Consider the following 21,694-nt stretch of genomic DNA (forward strand, 5'->3'; position numbering starts at 1 on the left):
CCAGCGGCGGGAGGAGATCACTGCACACGATAGACACAGCGGCACCCAGCGGCGGGAGGAGATCGCTGCACATGATAGACACAGCGGCACCCAGCGGCGGGAGGAGATCACTGCACATGATAGACACAGCGGCTCCCAGCGGCGGGAGGAGATCACTGCACATGATAGACACAGCGGCACCCAGCGGCGGGAGGAGATCACTGCATATACTACACAGCGGCACCCAGCGGCGGGAGGAGATCACTGCATATACTACACAGCGGCACCCAGCGGCGGGAGGAGATCACTGCAAATACTACACAGCGGCACCCAGCGGCGGGAGGAGATCACTGCAAATACTACACAGCGGCACCCAGCGGCGGGAGGAGCAGCCTACCCTCTAAGCTGCAGACACTGTTATATAGAGGACCCCTCATATATCTGTCTGTGCTTCCAGACTGCTGACACTGTTATATACTGTAGAGCAGCGCTTCTCAAACTTTTTCTACTGGAGCCTCACTAGACAGACCAAGGCAATGCCGGGGCCTCACCAGACTGACCAAGAGGATGCCAGGGCCTCACCAGACTTACCAAGAGGATGCCTGGGCCTCACCAGACTGACCAAGAGGATGCCGGGGCCTCACCAGACTGACCAAGAGGATGCCTGGGCCTCACCAGACTGACCAAGAGGGCGCCTGGGCCTCACCACACTGACCAAGAGGATGCCGGGGCCTCACCAGACTGACCAAGAGGATGCCTGGGCCTCACCACACTGACCAAGAGGATGCCGGGGCCTCACCAGACTGACCAAGAGGGCGCCTGGGCCTCACCACACTGACCAAGAGGGTGCCTGGGCCTCACCAGACTGACCAAGAGGATGCCTGGGCCTCACCAGACTGACCAAGAGGATGCCTGGACCTCACCAGACTGACCAAGAGGATGCCTGGGCCTCACCAGACTTACCAAGAGGATGCCTGGGCCTCACCAGACTGACCAAGAGGATGCCGGGGCCTCACCAGACTGACCAAGAGGATGCCTGGGCCTCACCAGACTGACCAAGAGGATGCCGGGGCCTCACCAGACTGACCAAGAGGATGCCGGGGCCTCACCAGACTGACCAAGAGGATGCCTGGGCCTCACCAGACTGACCAAGAGGGCGCCTGGGCCTCACCAGACTGACCAAGAGGATGCCGGGGCCTCACCAGACTGACCAAGAGGATGCCTGGGCCTCACCAGACTGACCAAGAGGGCGCCTGGGCCTCACCAGACTGACCAAGAGGATGCCGGGCCCTCACCAGACAGACCAGGAGGATGCCGGGCCTCACCAGACTGACCAAGAGGATGCCTGGGCCTCACCAGACTGACCAAGAGGATGCCTGGGCCTCACCAGACTGACCAAGAGGGCGCCTGGGCCTCACCACACTGACCAAGAGGGCGCCTGGGCCTCACCACACTGACCAAGAGGATGCCCGGGCCTCACCAGACTGACCAAGAGGGTGCCGGGGCCTCAGTATCCGTGGTGAAAGTCCATTTAAAAGCTGAAAATCATGCTAGGGCCGCCTGTCACCCGTCTCCCAGGCTCTAGATACTAATAAAGCAAGTACAAAATAAATTAATAATGTTGCTAAAATTGAGATTTTTGCAAACAGCAAAAGGACTGTGCAGTTTTGTGAAAACTGGCTCCCCAGCTGGGCCTCACCAACAACTAGGGGACGCCTCACAGTTTGAGAAGCACTGATATAGAGGTCAGGAGACACATGGGACCCCCTCATATATCTGTCTGTGCTTCCAGACTGCTGACACTGTTATATAGAGGTCAGGAGAAACATGGGACCTGTCATATATCTGTCTGTGCTTCCAGACTGCTGACACTGTTATATAGAGGTCAGGACACATGGGACCCCTCATATATCTGTCTGTGCTTCCAGACTGCTGACACTGTTATATAGAGGTCAGGAGAAACATGGGACCTGTCATATATCTGTCTGTGCTTCCAGACTGCTGACACTGTTATATAGAGGTCAGGAGAAACATGGGACCTGTCATATATCTGTCTGTGCTTCCAGACTGCTGACACTGTTATATAGAGGTCAGGAGACACATGGGACCTGTCATATACCTGTATGTGCTTCCAGACTGCTGACACTGTTATATAGAGGTCAGGACACATGGGACCCCTCATATATCTGTCTGTGCTTCCAGACTGCTGACACTGTTATATAGAGGTCAGGAGAAACATGGGACCTGTCATATATCTGTCTGTGCTTCCAGACTGCTGACACTGTTATATAGAGGTCAGGAGAAACATGGGACCTGTCATATATCTGTCTGTGCTTCCAGACTGCTGACACTGTTATATAGAGGTCAGGAGACACATGGGACCCCCTCATATATCTGTCTGTGCTTCCAGACTGCTGACACTGTTATATTAGAGGTCAGGAAAAACATGGGACCTGTCATATATCTGTCTGTGCTTCCAGACTGCTGACACTATTATATAGAGGTCAGGACACATGGGACCCCTCATATATCTGTCTGTGCTTCCAGACTGCTGACACTGTTATATTAGAGGTCAGGACACATGGGACCTGTCATATATCTGTCTGTGCTTCCAGACTGCTGACACTGTTATATAGAGGTCAGGAGACACATGGGACCTGTCATATATCTGTCTGTGCTTCCAGACTGCTGACACTGTTATATAGAGGTCAGGACACATGGGACCTGTCATATATCTGTCTGTGCTTCCAGACTGCTGACACTGTTATATAGAGGTCAGGAGACACATGGGACCTGTCATATATCTGTCTGTGCTTCCAGACTGCTGACACTGTTATATAGACGTCAGGAGACACATGATATCAGTCATGCAATTCACATAGAAGATGCCGACCTCAGACGCAGAATGGAAGAAACCCCAGAGAGGACCCATGTGAAGAACAGGGGCCTATTCCGCGGGAGCGATAATCACCCGATTCGGCCGTTTATCGCTCGGTGAAATAGAGAGAACGATCAGCCGATGATCGTGTCATCGGCTGATCGTTCATTTAGGTTTAAACCTAAAATCATTGTTCGCTACCCGCGCATTGCTACGCTGGAATAGTGGTGCGCGGGGGCGACTGACGATTCAAGCAGAGCAGCATACATTACCTGCAGGGCTTCTCCTCCGCTCCCTCTTCCTCCCCGGGTCCCGCTTGCAGCATCAGCTCCGGAGCGGCCTGACTGAGCTGTCAGACCGCTCAGCCAATCACTGTCCGGGACCACCGCGGGACCTGGGGAGGAAGACGGAGCAAAGGAGAAGCCCTGCAGGTAATGTATGATGCTGCAAGGGCTGCAAGGACATTGGTAACGATGTCCCTGCAGCCCTCGCTTAACGATCATCGGGGCCGTGGAATAGGCCCAGTAAACAAGCGGCGATCTAGCAGATTGGCGCTCGTTTACATTGTTTCTCAGCCCATGGAATAGGCCCTTACCCAGGAAAGTGGCCGCTATAAGCAGCAAAACACTCGCTGCTAAACTGGCCGTGACGTATCCCCATCAGTCATATGTGGCAGATGAGTAAAGCAAGGAAACACTCGCTGCCTAGCCCCATACCCCAGCAGCCAAACTAACTGCTGTAAGGGGAAAGTGCCTGTTCCAACCCGCTACAAAATCAGTCCCTCCTCAACACCTATAGCAGCAGGGGAGCAGCAGACACCTAAAGTGGCGCGGGGGGGGCGCAGCTGACACCTAAAGCAACAGGGGAGCAGCCGACACCTATAGCAGCAGGGGTGCAGCCGACACCTAAAGTGGCGCGGGGGGGGGGGGGGGGCAGCTGACACCTAAAGCAACAGGGGAGCAGCTGACACCTATAGCAACAGGGGTGCAGGCGACACCTAAAGTGGCGAGGGGGGGGGGCAGCTGACACCTATAGCAGCAGGGGTGCAGCCGACACCTAAAGTGGCGAGGGGGGGGGGCAGCTGACACCTAAAGCAACAGGGGAGCAGCGGACACCTATAGCAGCAGGGGAGCAGCCGACACCTATAGCAGCAGGGTGCAGCCGACACCTAAAGTGGCGCGGGGGGGGGGGGGGGCAGCTGACACCTAAAGCAACAGGGGAGCAGCTGACACCTATAGCAACAGGGGTGCAGGCGACACCTAAAGTGGCGAGGGGGGGGGGCAGCTGACACCTATAGCAGCAGGGGTGCAGCCGACACCTAAAGTGGCGAGGGGGGGGGGCAGCTGACACCTAAAGCAACAGGGGAGCAGCGGACACCTATAGCAGCAGGGGAGCAGCCGACACCTATAGCAGCAGGGGTGCAGCCGACACCTAAAGTGGCGCGGGGGGGGCAGCTGACACCTATAGCAACAGGGGAGCAGCTGACACCTATAGCAGCAGGGGTGCAGGCGACACCTATAGCAGCAGGGGTGCAGGCGACACCTAAAGTGGCGGGGGGGGGGGAGCTGACACCTATAGCAACAGGGGAGCAGCTGACACCTATAGCAGCAGGGAAGCAGCCGATACCTATAGCGGCGGGGGGGGGGGGCAGCTGACACCTATAGCAGCGGGGGAGAAGCCAACACCTAAAGCGGCAGGGGGGGATTGGGGGGTTTCAGCTGACACGCATAGCAACAGGGGGGGCAGCTGACACCTATAGCAGCAGGGGTGCAGCCGACACCTATAGCGGCGGGGGGGGGGGGGGGGGGGCTGACACCTATAGGAGCGGGGGAGAAGCCAACACCTAAAGCGGCAGGGGGGGATTGGGGGGTTTCAGCTGACACGCATAGCAGCAGGGGAGCAGCCGACAACTATAGCGGCAGGGGGCGGCTGACACCTATAGCGGCGGGGGGGGGGGCGCTGACACCTATAGCGGCGGGGGGGGGGGGGCGGCGGCTGACACCTATAGCGGCTGAGGGGGGGGCGGCTGACACCTATAGCGGCAGGGGGGGGGCGGCTGACACCTTTAGTGGCGGAGGTGGGGGGGGGGCGGCTGACACCTATAGCGGCGGGCCGGTGGGGGGGTTGAGCAGCCGACACCTATATCAGCAGAGGAGCAGCCGACACCTATAGCGGCGGGGGGGGGGGGAGCAGCCGACACCTATAGCAGCAGGGGAGCAGCCGATACCTATAGTGCCAGGGGGGGGGGGAGCAGCTGATACCTATAGCGGCGGGGGGGGGGGGTGGGGGTGGGGCAGCCGATACCTATAGCGGCGGGGGGGGGAGCAGCTGATACCTATAGCGGCGGGGGAGCAGCCAATGCCTATAGCGGCGGGGGGGGGCGGCGTTTGACACCTATAGCAGCGGGGGGGGGGGGCGGCTGACACCTATAGCGGTGGGGGGGGGGCGGCTGACACCTATAGCGGCGGGGGGGGGGGCAGCTGACACCTATAGCGGTGGGGGGGGCGTTTGACACCTATAGCGGTGGGGGGGGGCGGCTGACACCTATGGTGGCAGGGGGGGCAGCTGACACCTATGGCGGCGGGGGGGAAGCTGACACCTATGGCGGCGGGGGGGGGGCGTTTGACACCTATAGCGGTGGGGGGGGGGGCGGCTGACACCTATGGCGGCAGGGGGGGCAGCTGACACCTATGGCGGCGGGGGGGGGGGGGCGGCTGACACCTATAGCCCCGCCGGGGGGGGGGGGGCGTTCGTTTGACACCTATAGCAGCGGGGGGGGGGGGGGGGAAGCGGCTGACACCTATAGCGCCGCGGGGGGGGGGGGGGGGGGGGGCGGGCGTTTGACACCTATAGCAGCGGGGGGGGGGGGGAGCGGCTGACACCTATAGCGGTGGGGGGGGGCAGCTGACAGCTATGGGGGGGGGGGGGGGCGTTTGACACCTATAGCGGCGAGGGGGGGGGCGGCTGACACCTATGTCGGCAGGGGGGGCAGCTGACACCTATGGCGGCGGGGGGGCAGCTGACACCTATGGCGGCGGGGGGCGGCTGACACCTATAGCGGCGGGGGGGGGATGGGGGTGTTTGACACCTATAGCGGCGGGGGGGGGCAGCTGACACCTATAGCGGTGGGGGGGGGCAGCTGACACCCATGGCGGCGGGGGGGGGGGGGTGTTTGACACCTATAGCGGCGGGGGGGGGGGGGGCGGCTGACACCTATGGCAGCGGGGGGGGGCAGCTGACACCTATAGCAGCGGGGGGGGGGGCAGCTGACACCTATGGCAGCGGGGGGGGGGGCTGACACCTATGGCGGTGGGGAGGGGCAGCTGACAGCTATAGCGGTGGGGGGGGGGGCGTTTGACACCTATAGCGGCGAGGGGGGGGGGCGGCTGACACCTATGGCGGCGGGGGGGCAGCTGACACCTATGGCGGCGGGGGGGGATGGGGGTGTTTGACACCTATAGCGGCGGGGGGGGGGGGCAGCTGACACCTATAGCGGCGGGGGGGGCAGCTGACACCTATAGCGGCGGGGGGGGGATGGGGGTGTTTGACACCTATAGCGGCGGGGGGGGGGGGCAGCTGACACCTATAGCGGTGGGGGGGGGCAGCTGACACCTATGGCGGCAGGGGGGGGCAGCTGACACCTATGGCGGCGGGGGGGCAGCTGTCACCTATGGCGGCGGGGGGCGGCTGACACCTATAGCGGCGGGGGGGGGGATGGGGGTGTTTGACACCTATAGCGGCGGGGGGGGCAGCTGACACCTATAGCGACGGGGGGGGGGCAGCTGACACCTATGGCGGCGGGGGGGGGGGGGTTTGACACCTATAGCAGCAGGGGGGGGCAGCTGACACCTATGGCAGCGGGGGGGGGGCTGACACCTATAGCAGCGGGGGGGGGGCAGCAGACACCTATGGCAGCGGGGGGGGGCAGCTGACACCTATGGCGGTGGGGAGGGGCAGCTGACACCTATAGCAGCGGGGGGGGGGGCGGCTGACACCTATGGCAGCGGGGGGGTGGCTGACACCTATAGCAGCGGGGGGGGGGGGGCAGCTGACACCTATGGCGGCGGGGGGGGGGGTGTTTGACACCTATAGCAGCAGGGGGGGGCAGCTGACACCTATGGCAGCGGGGGGGGGCTGACACCTATAGCAGCGGGGGGGGCAGCTGACACCTATGGCGGTGGGGAGGGGCAGCTGACACCTATAGCAGCGGTGGGGGGGGCGGCTGACACCTATGGCAGCGGGGGGGTGGCTGACACCTATAGCAGCGGGGGGGGGGGGGCAGCTGACACCTATGGCGGCGGGGGGCAGCTGACACCTATGGCGGCGGGGGGCAGCTGACACCTATGGGGGCGGGGGGCAGCTGACACCTATGGCAGCGGGGGAGCAGCTGGAGCAGAGACTGCGCTGGAACCTGGAGTTCTAATAATGTTCTGAGGTTCAGGTGTCCGTCTCTTCCCCAGTACAGAAGAAGTAAAACGTCTCGGTTTGTCTATTGATTGTTGGTTATTAAGTATCCTCTGCCTCGTTTTCGGGACGGGTTTGAGACCCTTGAGAAAGTCTTGTGACAGAGACGGAACAGGTGGGGTTTCTCGGACCCCGACATGGCCTCCCTCCCATTGATTTGGCTCTCATTCCACCTCTTCGCTCCCTGTCCATTTCCTTGGTTTTGTGTCCAGAGACTATAGGCATATACACACATCTATACATTGTTTATGCTGTGACTTTGTTTCATTTATTGTGGGCCATTACTTTCAGCTGTATATATAGTCGCACCATTTATATATGTCGGTATGTCCTGGTACCGTGTTTAGCAGACATGGACCTTTATTATGTATGTCTTGCACTTGTAGTTCTATGTACTAATAAAACATAACGGTTTTCACTGGAGCAATCTCCAAGAGTTGTTGGAAACAGACGATCCAGGTCCAGTCGGACAATTTGCTGGCAGTATACTACCCCAACAAGCGGAGGAACAAGGAGCCCTCATCTGGAATGGAAAGATCAGATGATGCAGTGGGCAGAGAAGAACGCGGTATCCATCTCAGCTACTCATGTCTAGGGCTCTCGGAACATTCAGGCCGACTTTCTAGAGTCACAACTGCCTCCTCCCAGGGGAATGGGAATTAAACCCAGAAACCCGAATGGGGAACGCCAACTATGGATGTGAGGGTCTCCTATTCCCATGGCAAGCTCCAGCGCTGGGCTCCCTGTCCACGGAGTGTGGTGGCAAACGACTGTCTGTCAATGAGCTGGGAGAAGATCTTCATCTATGTCTTCCCGCCATTACCTGTGATCCTTCGAGTTCTTTGGAAGCTTCAGCGATCACAATCCTTTCCTTTTGGTTTCCACTTGCATTAAGATTATCGAGAGGTCAATATTGGAGAGATGAGCGAATCAGATTTGTTTTGTACAAAGTGAAGCTGATCTGCACTCTCATTCCTCATGCTGACGGCTCCTGGCAAAGGGAGGATACCGCCCGGAAAACATGGACACAGCTCAGGGCAGTCTTAACAGTATTATGGGCCCCTGGGAGAGGTGCGAATTGGCCCCCCCCAACCGCCACCATCAAATCCCCCACATCTTTGCATATAGTGCCCCCCATAGTAGCCAATCCCCCCATATAGTGCCCCACATAGTAGCCAATCCCCCCCATATAGTGCCCCCCATAGTAGCCAATCCCCCCCATATAATGCCCCCCATAGTAGCCAATCCCCCCATATAGTGCCCCCCATAGTAGCCAATCCCCCCATAGTAGCCAATCCCCCCCATATAGTGCCCCCCATAGTAGCCAGTGCCCACATAGTAGCCAGTGCCCCCCATAGTAGCCAGTGCCCCCCACAGTAGCCAGTGCCCCCCATAGTAGCCAATCCCCCCATATAGTGCCCCCCATAGTAGCCAATCCCCCCATATAGTGCCCCCCATAGTAGCCAGTGCCCCCCATAGTAGTCAGTGCCCCCCATAGTAGCCAATCCCCCCCATATAGTGCCCCCCATAGTAGCCAATCCCCCCATATAGTGCCCCCTATAGTAGCCAGTGCCCCCCATAGTAGCCAGTGCCCCCCATAGTAGCCAGTGCCCCCCACAGTAGCCAGTGGTCCCCACAGTAGCCAGTGGCCCCCACAGTAGCCAGTGGCCCCCACAGTAGCCAGTGCCCCCCATAGTAGCCAGTGCCCCCACAATAGCCAGTGCCCCCACAGTAGACAGTGCCCCCCATAGTAGCCAGTGCCCCCCATAGTAGCCAGTGCCCCCACAATAGACAGTGCCCCCCATAGTAGCCAGTGCCCCCCATAGTAGCCAGTGCCCCCCATAGTAGCCAGTGCCCCCCATAGTAGCCAGTGCCCCCCATAGTAGCCAGTGCCCCCACAATAGACAGTGCCCCCCATAGTAGCCAGTGCCCCACATAGTAGCCAGTGCCCCCCATATTAGCCAGTGCCCCCCATATTAGCCAGTGCCCCCATAGTAGCCAGTGCCCCCCTAGTAGCCAGTGCCCCCCATAGTAGCCAGTGCCACCATAGTAGCCAGTGCCCCCCATAGTAGTCAGTGCCCCCCATAGTAGCCAGTGCCCCCATAGTAGCCAGTGCCCCCCAAAACAACAAACCAGTTACTCACCCGTCCGGCGGCCCCAGCAGCTCCTCTCCCGGCAGCGGGGTACAGAGAGACTGCCTGTGCGGGAAGTGACCTGCTGCACGACACATCCAGGACACAGGCAGCGTCTCTGTACCCCGCTGCCTGTGCCGGAGGATGTCGGGAGTGACGCGCTGCCGGGAGAGGAGCTGCTGGGGCCGGCGGACGGGTGAGTTCCTGGACTGCCGGCCCCTTCTATCGCCGCTTAGCTGAGTCGATCAGAAGCCCAGGAGAGTGCTGCTCATTGCACTTTCCTGGGCTTCTGATCGGCTGTCAGTTGAGAAGCGATAGAAGGGGCGGAGGGGGTCGCTCAGGGCCGCTCACTATGCATATGCTTAGTGAGCGGCAATAGAGGGGGCGGGCGGGCCGGCTTCCTTGCGGTGCTCAGCCCTGCTTGGGAGCCGTCTTCGCTTTATAGGACGCACTTAGTTTTATAAGTGCATCTTATAAAGCTAAAAATACAGGTCACAGAGGGCAGGGGCCCCCTAGGACGCAAGGGCCCCCGGGCAGCCGCCTACCCTGCCCAATGGATAAGACGGCCCTGACACAGCTATGTTCCAGGCGGTTCCTGGGCGGTATCCTCCCTCTGCCGGAGGAAGCTGAGCGCAGATCAGTTTAGCTTGGTATGAAGCAAAATGGATGTGATTTGCTCCTCTCTATTGGAAAGTACCGGAGCAGCAAGAGCTCCTGTTGCAGGCGGACATGCATCATCCCGGGTGAGCCAGCCTTAGTTACCAGCATGGAGGGTCAATCCTGAAACTAAGGGCTCTGTCTGATGAAGCGCTCAGCACAGAGTATACTCCCCGATCTGGAAGCTTTATTCTTCATGGGTGCCGAGACAACCAGGTCTTCTAATGAGGTCCGTTCACTTCTTCAGTTCTTGCAGAACGGCTTTGACAAGGGTCTCAAACTGAACACCTTGAAGGAGCATCTGACGGCAAGAAACGGCCACCTGGAAGGCGAGTTTTCTAGATTCTTCAGGGCTATTGCCAAGCTCCGACCTGCCTACCATAATATTGAAATACCCAGTTTGTTGCTGCAATTTCTTCAGCGAGAAGGATCAGTGAGCTCCAAGCTCTATCCCCATCTTGGCATCCTGCCATCATACGGAGGACAAGGCCGGCTTTCTCCCAAAGGTTTCCGCTTATGCTAATCTGAAACAGGAAATGGTTTGGTCAGCTTTGGAGGCTTCAGAACAAGGGCTCCATCTTCTGGATGTCCACAGAGCAGTAGTCAGGTCCTGAGACCTTATAGGCTTCAAGATGGATCCAAGATCTTATGAGGTCCTGCCCAGGGTCACAAGTCTCCTCTCTCCATCAGAACCCATTCAACCAGATCAAGTGCAACTTCGCGGGCAGACGTGGAGGAAATATGTAAAGCCGCCACGGGTGGTTTTCAGCTACTACGTTTGTCAAGCATTATAGGCTCAGCATAACTCCTTCTGAAGGTTCAGCCTTGGGCAAAGGAGTGATCAAGGGGCTTGCTGGGTAATCCCCCCCTTATCTCTGTATTGCTTTGCATCTCCCATTGTGTGCTGCCAAAGGACGTTGAGGAAGTTAAAAAATTTACTCACCGGTTACTTCCTGGAGTCCGTAGGCAGCACAATGATCCCACCCAATACATTGTCCATTGCTGCATACGTTACAAGTTGGTGTCTTCCTGGCAACTGGTTATAGTGCCACCTCCAAAGGGATCGGTTACTCAATTGTTTATGCTTATTGCTAGTTATAAACCTCTTCAATCTGGGAGGAAGAAGTCAATTTAACTAATTGTGTGCTGCCTACAGACTCCAGGAACTAAACAATTACTGGTAAGTTTTCAACATAATGTAAGTACACAGTGGCCCCACCAGCAGAATAGTGAGTGCAGCTCTGGGGTATAATACAGGATATAACTCAGGATCCGTAATGTATGTACACAGAGACCCCACCAGCAGAATAGTGAGTGCAGCTCTGGGGTATAATACAGGATCAGTAATGTATGTACACAGTGACCCCACCAGCAGAATAGTGAGTGCAGCTCTGGGGTATAATACAGGATCAGTAATGTAATGTATGTACACAATGACCCCACCAGAATAGTGAGTGCAGCTCTGGGGTATAATACAGGATCAGTAATGTAATATACACAGTGACCCCACCAGCAGAATAGTGAGTGCAGCTCCGGGGTATAATACAGGATGTAACTCAGGATCAGTAATGTATAATATATATCAGTACAGGATAAGGTATGTGTATGAGTTTGGGGGGGGGCGCCTCGGCAGTAATAAGTCAGTTCAGACCTTGGTGAAATCTAAGCCTCTGTGCATTTTTTTATTTAAATAATTTTAAAAAACATTTAAAAGCATTTTCAAGTTTGCTCGGTGTGCGTCTCTCCTGCGAGTCCTGTAGAAGCCGAGTACATAGTCTCTTAAGACACAGGAAGACGGGGGAGGGGCAGTAAGAGCTAGAACGGTTCTAGAGCGGCCGGAGCGTCGTCTCCATCTATTGTAATCAGCATCAGAAAAAGCAGGAATTATATTGCACTTAAAAAAAAAATCACAGATATGAGAATATGGAGAAATTGAAGATCCTAGAGGCGGGGGCGGAGCCTGGAGCAGAGGACCCCGCCCCCATGTCCCAGGAGACTATACAAGCGATTCCAGGGAGGCGTCGGCTACCTTCACACTACGGCTTTGATTAGTCACAGTTATAAGTTAATATATTATATATTCTGGGGGGGAGGGGCAGTCTCTTTCCTGCCGCACTGTAATATAAGGAGCCGTCCTGCACAACGTTATATGGAAAAAGGAGGAAAAGGCCACAAAGAGCGACGTCCACAGATTGTTCTGGAACAGTCCGGACCCCGGGGGGCTCCGTGGAACAGCAGAGCCATGGCGGAGTCTCTCAGCAACCACATCACCCGCACCGCACAGAAGACAAACTCAGGGTTCTTGTAGCGAGTCGCAGCTCTGAGGATGAAATGTTTGGGCTCCCGCAGCGGATGGCGCCTCTACTTCAGAGATGGATATTTCCGCTGTCCGAGTCGTCCAGGCCGCGCCGCACCCGATGAGGCAGGAGGCTGCAAGGAGAGAGCGAAACAGTCAGAGGGCTGAGAAAGCGGGCAACATGGAAGAGAAAGAACCACATCCAACACAACATGGTTCCCCGAGCAACCCCCCATACATGATACACTATACTACTGCTACAGCAGGTCTCATCCTCCAGAGCTGCACTCACTATACTACTGCTACAGCAGGTCTCATCCTCCAGAGCTGCACTCACTATACTACTGCTACAGCAGGTCTCATCCTCCAGAGCTGCATTCACTATACTACAGCAGGTCTCATCCTCCAGAGCTGCACTCACTATACTACTGCTACAGCAGGTCTCATCCTCCACAGCTGCACTCACTATACTACTGCTACAGCAGGTCTCATCCTCCAGAGCTGCACTCACTATACTACTGCTACAGCAGGTCTCATCCTCCAGAGCTGCACTCACTATACTACTGCTACAGCAGGTCTCATCCTCCAGAGCTGCACTCACTATACTACTGCTACAGCAGGTCTCATCCTCCACAGCTGCACTCACTATACTACTGCTACAGCAGGTCTCATCCTCCACAGCTGCACTCACTATACTACTGCTACAGCAGGTCTCATCCTCCAGAGCTGCACTCACTATACTACTGCAGGTCTCATCCTCCAGAGCTGCACTCACTATACTACTGCTACAGCAGGTCTCATCCTCCAGAGCTGCACTCACTATACTACTGCTACAGCAGGTCTCATCCTCCACAGCTGCACTCACTATACTACTGCTACAGCAGGTCTCATCCTCCAGAGCTGCACTCACTATACTACTGCTACAGCAGGTCTCATCCTCCACAGCTGCACTCACTATACTACTGCTACAGCAGGTCTCATCCTCCAGAGCTGCACTCACTATACTACTGCTACAGCAGGTCTCATCCTCCAGAGCTGCACTCACTATACTACTGCAGGTCTCATCCTCCAGAGCTGCACTCACTATACTACTGCTACAGCAGGTCTCATCCTCCACAGCTGCACTCACTATACTACTGCTACAGCAGGTCTCATCCTCCAGAGCTGCACTCACTATACTACTGCTACAGCAGGTCTCATCCTCCACAGCTGCACTCACTATACTACTGCTACAGCAGGTCTCATCCTCCACAGCTGCACTCACTATACTACTGCAGGTCTCATCCTCCAGAGCTGCACTCACTATACTACTGCTACAGCAGGTCTCATCCTCCAGAGCTGCACTCACTATACTACTGCTACAGCAGGTCTCATCCTCCACAGCTGCACTCACTATACTACTGCTACAGCAGGTCTCATCCTCCAGAGCTGCACTCACTATACTACTGCTACAGCAGGTCTCATCCTCCACAGCTGCACTCACTATACTACTGCTACAGCAGGTCTCATCCTCCACAGCTGCACTCACTATACTACTGCAGGTCTCATCCTCCAGAGCTGCACTCACTATACTACTGCTACAGCAGGTCTCATCCTCCAGAGCTGCACTCACTATACTACTGCTACAGCAGGTCTCATCCTCCACAGCTGCACTCACTATACTACTGCTACAGCAGGTCTCATCCTCCAGAGCTGCACTCACTATACTACAGCAGGTCTCATCCTCCAGAGCTGCACTCACTATACTACTGCTACAGCAGGTCTCATCCTCCAGAGCTGCACTCACTATACTACTGCTACAGCAGGTCTCATCCTCCAGAGCTGCACTCACTATACTACTGCTACAGCAGGTCTCATCCTCCACAGCTGCACTCACTATACTACTGCTACAGCAGGTCTCATCCTCCAGAGCTGCACTCACTATACTACTGCTACAGCAGGTCTCATCCTCCAGAGCTGCACTCACTATACTACTGCTACAGCAGGTCTCATCCTCCACAGCTGCACTCACTATACTACTGCAGGTCTCATCCTCCAGAGCTGCACTCACTATACTACTGCTACAGCAGGTCTCATCCTCCAGAGCTGCACTCACTATACTACTGCTACAGCAGGTCTCATCCTCCACAGCTGCACTCACTATACTACTGCTACAGCAGGTCTCATCCTCCAGAGCTGCACTCACTATACTACTGCTACAGCAGGTCTCATCCTCCAGAGCTGCACTCACTATACTACTGCTACAGCAGGTCTCATCCTCCACAGCTGCACTCACTATACTACTGCAGGTCTCATCCTCCAGAGCTGCACTCACTATACTACTGCTACAGCAGGTCTCATCCTCCAGAGCTGCACTCACTATACTACTGCTACAGCAGGTCTCATCCTCCACAGCTGCACTCACTATACTACTGCTACAGCAGGTCTCATCCTCCAGAGCTGCACTCACTATACTACTGCTACAGCAGGTCTCCTCCTCCAGAGCTGCACTCACTATTCTGCTGTTATATCATGTCTTATCCTCCAGAGCTGCACTCACTATTTTGCTGTTATATCCTGTCTCATCCTCCAGAGCTGCACTCACTATTCTGCTGTTACATTATGTCTCCTCCTCCAGAGCTGCACTCACTATTCTGCTGTTACATCAGGTCTCATCCCCCAGAGCTGCACTCACTATTCTGCTGTTACATCCTGTCTCATCCTCCAGAGCTGCACTCACTATTCTGCTGTTACATTATGTATCATCCTCCAGAGCTGCACTCACTATTCTGCTGTTACATCATGTCTCATCCTCCAGAGCTGCGCTCACTATTCTGCTGTTACATCATGTCTCATCCCCCAGAGCTGCACTCACTATTCTGCTGTTACATCCTGTCTCATCCTCCAGAGCTGCACTCACTATTCTGCTGTTACATCCTCCAGAGCTGCACTCACTACTCTGCTGTTATATCAGGTCTCATCCTCCAGAGCTGCACTCACTATTCTGCTGCTGCATCAGTCACTGGGTAACACTGGAGCTGTACATTATTACATACAAGTAGTGGGGTCCTCGCTTCTCCCGGATGATGTGCAGCCCCTGCAGACGACTCTATAGAGTAATGGGAGAAACCTGTGGACTTACTTGTGCAAAACTTGCAGGATTATAGAATGGAACGGCGGCAGGAGGAGGAGGGCCGGCGGGAGCAGCAGGGGGAGGAGCCTGTAAGAAGCAGAATACATGTGGTGAGAGCTGCTGCTCCGGATCCTGGGGGGGGGGGGGGGTCTCCACGAGAGCCAATCAGCTGCCTCATCATTATGGAACATTCAGGAACTTTTTAACAGACTGTCAGCAATAGATGAGCCGCCCAGACTGGTCACCCCCAGCACTGCAGGGCCGACCTACCGAGGAGAGAGGAGAGAGCGGCGGCCGAGAGGAGAGGGAGAGAGCGGCGGCCGAGAGGAGAGGGAGAGAGCGGCGGCCGAGAGGAGAGGGAGAGAGCGGCGGCCGAGAGGAGAGGGAGAGAGCGGCGGCCGAGAGGAGAGGGAGAGAGCGGCGGCCGAGAGGAGAGGGAGAGAGCGGCGGCCGAGAGGAGAGGGAGAGAGCGGCGGCCGGCCGAGAGGAGAGGGAGAGAGCGGCGGCCGAGAGGAGAGGGAGAGAGCGGCGGCCGAGAGGAGAGGGAGAGAGCGGCGGCCGAGAGGAGAGGGAGAGAGCGGCGGCCGAGAGGAGAGGGAGAGAGCGGCAGCCGAGAGCGCTGCCGAGAGGAGGGAGAGAGCGGCGGCCGAGAGCGCTGCCGAGAGGAGAGCTGCCGAGAGGAGAGGGAGAGAGAGCCGCGGCCGAGAGCGCTGCCGAGAGGAGAGGGAGAGAGAGCCGCCGAGAGGAGAGGGAGAGAGAGCCGCCGAGAGGAGAGGGAGAGAGTGGCGGCCGAGAGCGCTGCCGAGAGGAGGGAGAGAGCTGTGGCAGAGCGCTGCCGAGAGGAGAGGGAGCCGCCGAGAGGAGAGGGAGAGAGCCGGCAGGATGAGGAGTGACAGTCTGCAGGAAAGCTGTAGAGGGTCTCCTAATGCAGAGATGCTCTGTGGCTCTGCAGGGAGACCTCCCCCACAGCCCGGCGGAGTAGACTGAGGGGCGGGAGCAGTGAGGTGCACAGGTTATTACAGTCACACCCCATGCAGCGGGTGAGGGGTTACACAGCATGCACATACCGGGGGTTAGTAGCCTCAGATGTGTAACACATAACAGTGCCCCCGGCTGCCGAGAGTGCCCGCACCGCCTATGTGAGCGCGCTCAGTGGGGCCGTATGCTACAGTCACTGTGTGGGGCAGCTCCGGATGTGACTGGAGGATACAGCGTACGCTGGAACATTACAGGATAGAGCCAAGTGTTAGCAATGCCGAGAGAGTCCGGAGGTCTGACACCTGGGACTATACAGTGTGTGTGTGTCTGTCTGTCTGTCTGTCTGTCTGTCTGTCTGCCTGCCTGTCTGTCTGTCTGCCTGCCTGCCTGCCTGCGTGCCTGCCTGCCTGCGTGCCTGCCTGCCTGCCTGCGTGCCTGCCTGCCTGCCTGCGTGCCTGCCTGCCTGCCTGCGTGCCTGCCTGCGTGCCTGCCTGCCTGCGTGCCTGCCTGCCTGCGTGCCTGCCTGCCTGCCTGCGTGCCTGCCTGCCTGCCTGCCTGCCTGCGTGCCTGCCTGCCTGCCTGCGTGCCTGCCTGCGTGCCTGCCTGCGTGCCTGCCTGCGTGCCTGCCTGCGTGCCTGCCTGCGTGCCTGCCTGCGTGCCTGCCTGCGTGCCTGCCTGCGTGTCTGCTCTGCACCTACAGCAGTGACCCCCCACCACCTATAACATAACTACACCTCCCAGCATGCTCTGCACCTATAGCATCTACAGCAGTGACCCCCCACCACCTATAACATAACTACACCTCCCAGCATGCTCTGCACCTATAGCATCTATAGCAGTGACCCCCCCCACCTGTAACATAACTACAACTCCCAGCATGCTCTGCACCTATAGCATCTACAGCAGTGACCCCCCAACCTGTAACATAACTACAACTCCCAGCATGCTCTGCACCTATAGCATCTACAGCAGTGACCCCCCCACCTGTAACATAACTACAACTCCCAGCATGCTCTGCACCTACAGCAGTGACCCCCCCCCCCACCTGTAACATAACTACACCTCCCAGCATGCTCTGCACCTATAGCATCTACAGCAGTGACCCCCCACCTGTAACATAACTACAACTCCCAGCATGCTCTGCACCTATAGCATCTACAGCAGTGACCCCCCCCCACCTGTAACATAACTACAACTCCCAGCATGCTCTGCACCTACAGCAGTGACCCCCCCACCTGTAACATAACTACACCTCCCAGCATGCTCTGCACCTACAGCAGTGAACCCCCACCACCTGTAACATAACTACACCTCCCAGCATGCTCTGCACCTATAGCATCTACAGCAGTGACCCCCCCACCTGTAACATAACTACACCTCCCAGCATGCTCTGCACCTATAGCATCTACAGCAGTGACCCCCCCACCTGTAACATAACTACAACTCCCAGCATGCTCTGCATCTACAGCAGTGACCCCCCCACCTGTAACTTAACTACACCTCCCAGCATGCTCTGCACCTACAGCAGTGACCCCCCACCTGTAACATAACTACACCTCCCAGCATGCTCTGCACCTATAGCATCTACAGCAGTGACCCCCCACCCACCTGTAACATAACTACAACTCCCAGCATGCTCTGCATCTACAGCAGTGACCCCCCCACCTGTAACATAACTACAACTCCCAGCATGCTCTGCACCTATAGCATCTACAGCAGTGACCCCCCCCACCTGTAACTTAACTACACCTCCCAGCATGCTCTGCACCTACAGCAGTGACCCCCCACCTGTAACATAACTACACCTCCCAGCATGCTCTGCACCTATAGCATCTACAGCAGTGACCCCCCACCCACCTGTAACATAACTACAACTCCCAGCATGCTCTGCATCTACAGCAGTGACCCCCCCACCTGTAACATAACTACAACTCCCAGCATGCTCTGCACCTACAGCAGTGACCCCCCCACCTGTAACATAACTACACCTCCCAGCATGCTCTGCACCTATAGCATCTACAGCAGTGACCCCCCCACCCACCTGTAACATAACTACAACTCCCAGCATGCTCTGCACCTACAGCAGTGACCCCCCCACCTGTAACATAACTACACCTCCCAGCATGCTCTGCACCTATAGCATCTACAGCAGTGAGCCCCCCACCCACCTGTAACATAACTACAACTCCCAGCATGCTCTGCATCTACAGCAGTGACCCCCCCACCTGTAACATAACTACAACTCCCAGCATGCTCTGCACCTACAGCAGTGACCCCCCCACCTGTAACATAACTACACCTCCCAGCATGCTCTGCACCTATAGCATCTACAGCAGTGACCCCCCACCACCTATAACATAACTACACCTCCCAGCATGCTCTGCATCTACAGCAGTGACCCCCCCCACCCACCTGTAACATAACTACAACTCACAGCATGCTCTGCACCTACAGCAGTGACCCCCCCACCTGTAACATAACTACAACTCCCAGCATGCTCTGCACCTACAGCAGTGAACCCCCACCACCTGTAACATAACTACAACTCCCAGCATACTCTGCATCTACAGCAGTGACCCCCCCACCTGTAACATAACTACACCTCCCAGCATGCTCTGCACCTATAGCATCTAAAGCAGTGACCCCCCCACCTGTAACATAACTACAACTCCCAGCATGCTCTGCACCTATAGCATCTACAGCAGTGACCCCACCACCTGTAACATAACTACACCTCCCAGCATGCTCTGCACCTACAGCAGTGACCCCCCACCACCTATAACATAACTACACCTCCCAGCATGCTCTGCACCTATAGCATCTACAGCAGTGACCCCCCCACCCACCTGTAACATAACTACAACTCACAGCATGCTCTGCACCTATAGCATCTACAGCAGTGACCCCCCCCACCTGTAACATAACTACAACTCCCAGCATGCTCTGCACCTACAGCAGTGACCCCCCCACCTGTAACATAACTACAACTCCCAGCATGCTCTGCACCTATAGCATCTACAGCAGTGACCCCCCCCACCTGTAACATAACTACAACTCCCAGCATGCTCTGCACCTACAGCAGTGACCCCCCCACCTGTAACATAACTACAACTCCCAGCATGCTCTGCACCTACAGCAGTGACCCCCCCACCACCTGTAACATAACTACACCTCCCAGCATGCTCTGCACCTATAGCATCTAAAGCAGTGACCCCCCCACCTGTAACATAACTACAACTCCCAGCATGCTCTGCATCTACAACAGTGACCCCCCCCCCACCTGTAACTTAACTACACCTCCCAGCATGCTCTGCACCTATAGCATCTACAGCAGTGACCCCCCCCACCTGTAACATAACTACAACTCCCAGCATGCTCTGCACCTATAGCATCTACAGCAGTGACCCCCCCACCTGTAACATAACTACAACTCCCAGCATGCTCTGCACCTACAGCAGTGACCCCCCCACCTGTAACATAACTACAACTCCCAGCATGCTCTGCACCTATAGCATCTACAGCAGTGACCCCCCCCACCTGTAACATAACTACACCTCCCAGCATGCTCTGCACCTATAGCATCTAAAGCAGTGACCCCACCACCTGTAACATAACTACACCTCCCAGCATGCTCTGCACCTATAGCATCTACAGCAGTGACCCCCCACCCACCTGTAACATAACTACAACTCCCAGCATGCTCTGCACCTATAGCATCTACAGCAGTGACCCCCCCCCCCCCCACCTGTAACATAACTACACCTCCCAGCATGCTCTGCACCTATAGCATCTACAGCAATGACCCCCCCACCTGTAACATAACTACAACTCCCAGCATGCCCAACACATTGGGGAACAATAGTGCAGAGTGTTCCAGGTCTTGTACTACGCTCAGCAGATGTCAGTGCCATTGCTCCTTACACCTCACAGGGTTATTAGGACACCGAGCCATAGCAAGCAAAATTAGTACAAAAAAAAGTGCCGGTACAATGGCGGAGTAATGGCGGTGGGGGCGGGGCCAGCGGGCGGGGGGCTGTACCTGATGGAAATGCTGGCTCACTTCACGAGATAAAGAGCTCAGAGAACTAGACCGAGAAAGCTACAAAGAAAAAGCAAAATCCACACAACAAATGAGAAACGTCCATGCAGATTAACGTGCGTCACATCCGCCAAACCAAAGGCGGCACAAAAGATGGCCGCCCCAACCATGGGGGAGACCTGGGCTCCGCACCAACCGGGACAGGACGCTAAACGCTTAGCCATAGGATGGGCTGCTATATACGGGCCGCCCCGGAGCCCGGTATTATAACTAGGAGTATACGGGCCGCCCCGGAGCCCGGTATTATAACTAGGAGTATACGGTCCGCCCCGGAGCCCGGTATTATAACTAGGAGTATACGGGCCGCCCCGGAGCCCGGTATTATAACTAGGGAGTATACGGGCCGCCCCGGAGCCCGGTATTATAACTAGGAGTATACGGGCCGCCCCGGAGCCCGGTATTATAACTAGGAGTATACGGGCCGCCCCGGAGCCCGGTATTATAACTAGCAGTATACGGGCCGCCCCGGAGCCCGGTATTATAACTAGGGAGTATACGGGCCGCCCCGGAGCCCGGTATTATAACTAGGGAGTATACGGGCCGCCCCGGAGCCCGGTATTATAACTAGGAGTATACGGTCCGCCCCGGAGCCCGGTATTATAACTAGGAGTATACGGGCCGCCCCGGAGCCCGGTATTATAACTAGCAGTATACGGGCCGCCCCGGAGCCCGGTATTATAACTAGCAGTATACGGGCCGCCCCGGAGCCCGGTATTATAACTAGCAGTATACGGGCCGCCCCGGAGCCCGGTATTATAACTAGGAGTATACGGGCCGCCCCGGAGCCCGGTATTATAACTAGCAGTATACGGGCCGCCCCGGAGCCCGGTATTATAACTAGCAGTATACGGGCCGCCCCGGAGCCCGGTATTATAACTAGCAGTATACGGGCCGCCCCGGAGCCCGGTATTATTACAGGCCACACTGTGTGAGCACAGGTACAGAGATCCTGGGGGGGCACAGAGATCCTGGGGGGGGGCACAGAGATCCTGGGGGGGGGCACAGAGATCCTGGGGGGGCACAGAGATCCTGGGGGGGGCACAGAGATCCTGGGGGGGCACAGAGATCCTGGGGGGGGCACAGAGATCCTGGGGGGGGC

At 56.7% G+C, this 21,694-nt stretch overlaps 1 protein-coding gene across 5 annotated transcripts in view; it reads right to left on the reverse strand.

Annotated features, from left to right (window-relative positions):
- Positions 1-11,766: 11,766 nt before the first annotated feature.
- The window catches only part of SEC16A (SEC16 homolog A, endoplasmic reticulum export factor), a 50,518-nt gene continuing 40,590 nt past the window's right edge, over positions 11,767-21,694 (reverse strand). For 4 of the 5 annotated variants that reach the window (XM_069943296.1, XM_069943295.1, XM_069943294.1 and 1 more), the window contains 3 exons: positions 20,536-20,595; positions 15,528-15,605; positions 11,767-12,540 (listed from right to left, as the gene is read on the reverse strand). In XM_069943296.1, coding sequence (XP_069799397.1) covers positions 12,472-12,540; positions 15,528-15,605; positions 20,536-20,595 — 207 coding nt within the window. In that variant the 3' untranslated portion in view covers positions 11,767-12,471. The remainder of the gene's footprint in view (positions 12,541-15,527; positions 15,606-20,535; positions 20,596-21,694) is intronic. The other variant, XM_069943293.1, reaches the window with a different exon arrangement.

The sequence above is a fragment of the Dendropsophus ebraccatus genome, chromosome 10, assembly GCF_027789765.1.
Source record: "Dendropsophus ebraccatus isolate aDenEbr1 chromosome 10, aDenEbr1.pat, whole genome shotgun sequence".
Lineage (NCBI taxonomy): Eukaryota > Metazoa > Chordata > Amphibia > Anura > Hylidae > Dendropsophus > Dendropsophus ebraccatus.